General features: G+C 36.4%; 1 protein-coding gene across 12 annotated transcripts; it reads left to right on the top strand.

Moving 5' to 3' along the window:
* The first annotated feature begins 217 nt into the window (after positions 1 to 217).
* Positions 218 to 5,447, top strand: LOC149260376 (receptor-like serine/threonine-protein kinase At1g78530). 12 transcript variants are annotated; one of them, XM_089420485.1, is made up of 7 exons: positions 1,912 to 2,050; positions 2,260 to 2,995; positions 3,137 to 3,235; positions 3,516 to 3,589; positions 3,736 to 3,812; positions 3,988 to 4,045; positions 5,283 to 5,416. In XM_089420485.1, exons 2-7 carry the CDS (start codon positions 2,923 to 2,925, stop codon positions 5,286 to 5,288), a joined length of 387 nt encoding a protein of 128 aa, XP_089276611.1. In that variant the 5' UTR covers positions 1,912 to 2,050; positions 2,260 to 2,922; the 3' UTR covers positions 5,289 to 5,416. The 12 variants fall into 12 exon arrangements, 5 of the variants coding, with proteins under 5 accessions (XP_089276588.1, XP_089276595.1, XP_089276611.1 ...); XM_089420492.1 differs by lacking the exon at positions 5,283 to 5,416 and adding an exon at positions 4,284 to 4,516 and having other exon boundaries at positions 3,160 to 3,235; XM_089420477.1 differs by lacking the exon at positions 5,283 to 5,416 and adding an exon at positions 4,284 to 4,516.
* Positions 5,448 to 5,879: the final 432 nt, after the last annotated feature.

Below are 5,879 nucleotides of genomic sequence, written 5' to 3'. Positions count from 1 at the left end.
TTTATTAAATTGATATCGATTTTTTGCTTTTTTAGAGTTTGTTGTATTCACGTGACCCATAGTTGCTTCTGTGGGCATAGTTGCTTCTTTCTTTGAGTTAGGTTCATTAAATTGATATCTATTTTTTGTTTTTTAAGGTTTGTTGTGACACATAGTTGTTTCATTCTTTGAGTTGGGTTCATTAAATTGATATCTATTTTTTGTTTTTAGGGTTTGTTGTATTCTTTGAGTTGGGTTCATTAAATTGATATCTATTTTTTGTTTTTAGGGTTTGTTGTATTCACGTAGTGGTGAGGATTGTCCAGCAACAATCTTACTGGCAACATTCGACAAGAGCTCCAGAACAATAATATTTCAGGCCAAAATCCCAAGAGCATTGGGGAATTACCGCTTCTGGAAGGCTTGTCGATCTAAGAGAATGATCTCACAGTCCAATTACCGCATACGCACGACAGCCTGTCCAAATTCAACATGTTGGACGAATCACAAAATCGGCTCAGTGGCTCTTGCCTAAAGACATCTACAGAGGTGGAAACCTACAATACTTTCTTGTTCTTGAAAACCATTTCAATGGAGGATTGCCTCTCTCGTATGGAGCCTGACAAAGCTTGATATGCTTCAGATTCAATAACAACAGTCTCAGTGGAAGGGTGCCTGCGGGAATTTAGTGTCTGCCTAATGTCAGTATTGTTGATCTGAGCTTCAACAATTTTGTTGGCGAAATCAGTCCCGAGATCAGAAATGCAAAGAACTTATCGCAGTTAGCGATCACAACAACCAAGTCTCTGGCAACTTGGTGCCAGAGATTGGCTTTGCATGACAATCGGTTAAGATTGAAGGATATAACAATAAGTTTACGGGTCAATTGCCCAGGGAAATGGGGAGTTGGAGTTAGTTGAATTCTTTATATTTGCAAGAAAATACGTTCGAGGGATCCATTCCAGACGAAATCGATTCCTAAAAATCTCTAACCAATATAAATCTTGCGAGAAACTGACTAAATGGAGGAATTCCAGACACTTTGGGATCTATTGAAGTTTTGAATTCTTTGAATCTTTCCAATAATGAGCTTTTTAGATCGATTCCCAGCAGTCTCAGTGCATTGACCCTGAGCTCTATTGATTTCTCCAACAATCACTTAAGCGATCTTGTTCCCAACTCACTTATCAGCGGCAAAAGCAGGAGAAGCTTTCCGGAAATCCAGGGCTTTGAGCTAAAATTTCGGTAGGGATGAAACAATTGGAGTTTTCTCGGTTTCTTCTTACTCTCAGAAGGAATCCCAGAGAATGAAATTAGTATTTGGTTTCATTGCATGTGCAGCAATATTAATATTGTCGTTGAACTTGTATTTTTCCAAATGTATGTTCGTCACCAAGCAGATAGGCTGGAGAAAAAGGAAAACTCATCATGGAAAATCACAGCTTTTCATAACTTGAGCTTCAATGCAGAAGATATTTCCATGGTTTTATTACTGAATGACAAAGCAATTGGAAGCAGGGCATCCAACAAGGTTTATCACGTTGTCCTACCCAACAATGAAACAGTGGTAGTGAAGCACCTCTGGACGACATCCAAAATGGATATAGATGGTATCAGTGTGGACAAACATAAGAAGAAGAATAACGAAGTGGGCACCGTTTACTGAGAGAGTATGACCATCGTTTGGCCAAGGCAGAAGATGAAACTTTGGGAACCATTTTCCAGAGAAACATAGTGAATCTTTATTGTTATATGTCCAACAGGCATTCTAATGTGTTGGTCTATGAATACATGCCTAATCAGAACCTAATTGAAGCTTTGCATAGCAATAATAATTTGGATTGGCCAACACGACGCAAGATTGCATTAGGGAAAGCTCATGGATTATCTTATTTTCACCATGATTGCTCCCCTGCAATTATTCATAGAGATGTCAAGTCTACCAATATCTCGTTGGATCAATTTTATGAGGCCAAGATTGCTGATTTTGTTGTTGCAAAAGTTCTTCAAGCTTGTAACAGAGGGAGGGATTCAACAATTTTTGTAGGAACTCATGGTTACATTGCTCCTGGTAAGTTTACCCTCTCTTTTTCCCAACCTATGAGTTCCATTTTTTTCCTTCATGTTTCCCACACAAGGTTCTCTGCTTTTAAGTAGTGTGTTTTTGTAACAAGTTTTACAGTCCTTGATATTTAACATTATTGAGATATTCATTTTATTAATATCTTTTGCAAATGGATGAACCCTGAATTGTACCTTGTTTATCTATTTTTCTGGCAGAACATGCATACTCCTTGAAGATCACAGAAAAAAGTGATGTTTATAGTTTTTCTATGGTTTTGCTGGAGCTCATAACTGGCAAACGACCCATTGAACCAGAGTTTGGGGAGAAAAATGATATTGTTTATTGGAATACACACAAAATCTATGAGAAGGAAGATGCATTTGTGGTTCTTGACTCGAATGTTTCCGAATCATTTAAGGAAGAAATTCGGGCCTCCCTACGTTGGGATTCCACAAGCCTTTATATTTTATGCTTTTCCTCTCTGTTCAATTTATTCTCAGTTCTAAATTGTGAAATATGTTATCTGCTTTTCTCCTGTTTTCAGTCTCTTTTCCTGGCTGGACCTTGAAGCATGTCAATTATATATTAGAAAATTTGATATCTATAACTCAAAAGTGTATACAATTAGGGCTATTTCTGACTTGAAGCATTTAGAAGACATTTCTAATTTATAGGCTCTTCTTGTTGACAGATTCCTCCTCCTTCACTTGATTTTTTGGATGGATCTGGCATTGACTCCTTGGGTGTTGTGCTTCACAATACAGAAGAAGCACATTTACAATTAGGGCTATTTCTGACTTGAGGGATTTAGAAGACATTTCTAATTTATAGGCTTTTCTTGTTGACAAATTCCTCTTCTACTTCACTTGATTTTTTGGATGGTTTTGGCATCGAATCCTTGGGTGGTGTGCTTCACAATGCAGAAGAAGCACATTTTCGTAGCCATGGAAGGTACCAGAAAAAAGAATTGCATTTATATGCAATTTCATAAACATTTTTTCAAATATATTCCTCGCTGCTTGATTTTGCTTAGTGTCTAGAAAATAGACATTTGAAATTCAGGGTGACAAATGTATCTTAACTCTTTTGAAGATGGCACAACCTATGTTATGAAGGGTAGTATCTTCGTGTATGACATGGACAGGGCTACGCAAAGGATTGTTTATCTAGATGTGCTAGCCTACTTTTGTGGTATGTAGTTGGGAGATAAATTAGGGTGCAATTTATCACACATATAACTATAAATCTGTCATATTCTGATAACAGTAAGCCTAACAGTTAGAGCAGCAAGACATCTAAGATGATCTTCTTGTTCTAACTGTTGGACTTGCTTCTCTAACTTGGTCAATCTATGCATTTGAGATTTTGTAATTTTTGAGATTTTGTAATTTGCCAAAAATAATATGTTCCCTAATTGTAAACTGCTTACTACTAATTACAAGAGTGATTGTTCTAATGTACAAATCGAAAGGAAAGTATGGGGATAACCACCTTTTGGGAGAGGTCTACATGAGAAAGAAAATCTCACCAGAAACCTCTGCCATGGTATTTGTTTTTCTTTGAAATCTACTTTTGGGCATTGTCTAATGAGAATGCCCAATGTTCTTGTGCATGTCATGTATGCCCATCTTATTATGAATTAACCATACGTATATGTTTTATGGTTTTGATCTTCTCCATGTCACTTTCAGGCCAAAACTCTACAAGGACAGATTGGAGAAAGGAAAAAGCGATTCATGCCAGTTCTGTTAATATTTATATACAAGGAGTAAGTGTTGTGATCTAACCCTAATTAAACAACATGATAATTTTGATGTGGATTATATTTTTATTCTGTGTTTGTTTTAACGATCAATCATATTAAACGATTCTAAAGTTGACTTTCAATCTTCCTTTGATTTTAAATTTTTCATGTTGGTGTGGCATTATATTCTGTTCAACAGGGTGAAAACTCAGAACCAAAACTGTCATCAACTCAACTTCATATACTTGTTCCACAAGGTAATTTTTTTCCTACAAAACAGCCAGGATCCGAAAATCTACAAGCGTAGATGAAATGCATGAATTTTTTTAACAAGTACATTTATCTCAGCAACAGTCTCAATCCGATAAAATGAATTGGTCTATTATGAACAATAATGTTTGGCTTGATGACAAGCAGAACAATGAGTCTCGCCATCAGTTACCAGAATTTTAGAACTTTACTGACTTAATTAGTTATTGCCTACATTATTCCCAGGTACATGCATGCCTCTCTTTGCAGCATAAAGCGATGCATAACTCATTTATCAGAACTTTGATGGACACATGCAAACATGGAGGCTGATAGTGCATAATTGGAAAAAATAGCAGACATTATTCAATTCTCATTTGAATGGCATGTGAATAGATGAATGGTATATTGCTTATGAAATACTATTACAACTGGGGAGACATTACATTAGATTTTCCTTTTTGGATGACTTTTTTCAATATCCTGCCTTCTTGTCTGATAGCAGCCTCATATTTTGCCTATATTGATGCGGAACTTTATGTCCAATCTGATGTAGATCTGTATTCTTGGCATATTTTGATCTTCCCATCGTTATTGGCTTGATTTTCAAAATACAGCTATAGCATGTGATCTCCATACAATCTTTTTGCTATACAAATTTTCTCAATATGAAATTATAATAAAAATATAGCTTGTTTTCATGCTGAAAAAAAACAGTTCAGCTTCAGCTTTAGGGTAAAACCTTATAGACATAAGACTTTGTTTTTTGTATTTGTAATTCTTAATGGGGGATCCACAGTTCATCCAGCCAACCCCTTTCCCTATGATACTAGTAGCACAGCTAATTTCCCTTAACTATCACCTTGTTGACCATTGGAAACGAGTGAGAGATGTCAATGGGCATCTCACTCTGCAGGAAGAAGGTACAATAGCTAATCATTGAGGCCAGCCTCATACCTAGGCGCAGGATTTCTAATCTAGGTCTCATGTAGGTCCCAAAACCTTCTTTGAAGGCCCTGTTCCTGGGGCTACGAGTTTTCGTCAAGTTAGACTCACTACTACTTTCTTCAATACTTCTCTGTGGAAGGCCATTAGTCAGGTTCACATCTAGCCATTTCCTCTTTGACATTAAATGTATAAATTTATATGGTTATCAAGGCTTCCAGTTTGAATAGTCATGAATTATTCTCATTCTTAACAAATCATATATCGATAACAATCAATGTTTTCTTATGTGGCGTGCAGTTATAATTTATGTGCATTGCGATTTTGAACAAGGATTCATTGTTGAGGACCGATTTTCTTTGCAGCTTGCCAAGAGTTTTTGCTTGTGGCCCCAGAAATAGCATAAAGAGGCTGGAAGCCTATTTGTGTCCGTGCCAGTTGCATCCCTTCCCAAAATCTGTCTGCAGTGGTACAGTCTTTCTCCTAAGTTTGGCTCTTTACTTCTGCAAGTTATTTTACTGTACCCTTCAAAGGTAGAACTCTCCTTCCATCGTATTTATGGTAAACCAATTTACATGAACTCCTTGCCTGTTCTAGTCACTGTAATCTTTTTAAATACCACAGTAAGCCTGGACATGCCCAAGAGAATACAAGTACTATACTTACAAGTTGTTTAAAATTTTACAGCATTAGACTACAATAGATAAACTCGGAGGGATTGTCAAGGTGAAAAATGGTCATATCAGGTTTGTGTTATACTAGTACATGGAAGAAATTTGGATATTATTGTTCTTGTATAATGTTTCAATCCTTTTGTCTTTTTGGTTATAGATCCTCGGAGCCCAAACAATTGAGGAAGTCAAATGTATGAATTATAATTGTAATTGGAACCTAAAA

This window comes from Pinus tabuliformis, chromosome 6, assembly GCF_031772625.1.
Source record: "Pinus tabuliformis cultivar Carrire ecotype Pingquan chromosome 6, CPIR1, whole genome shotgun sequence".
NCBI classification, from domain to species: Eukaryota; Viridiplantae; Streptophyta; class Pinopsida; order Pinales; family Pinaceae; genus Pinus; species Pinus tabuliformis.
Note: the sequence above shows the minus strand (reverse complement) of the source record. Positions and strands in the feature narration are given on the sequence as shown.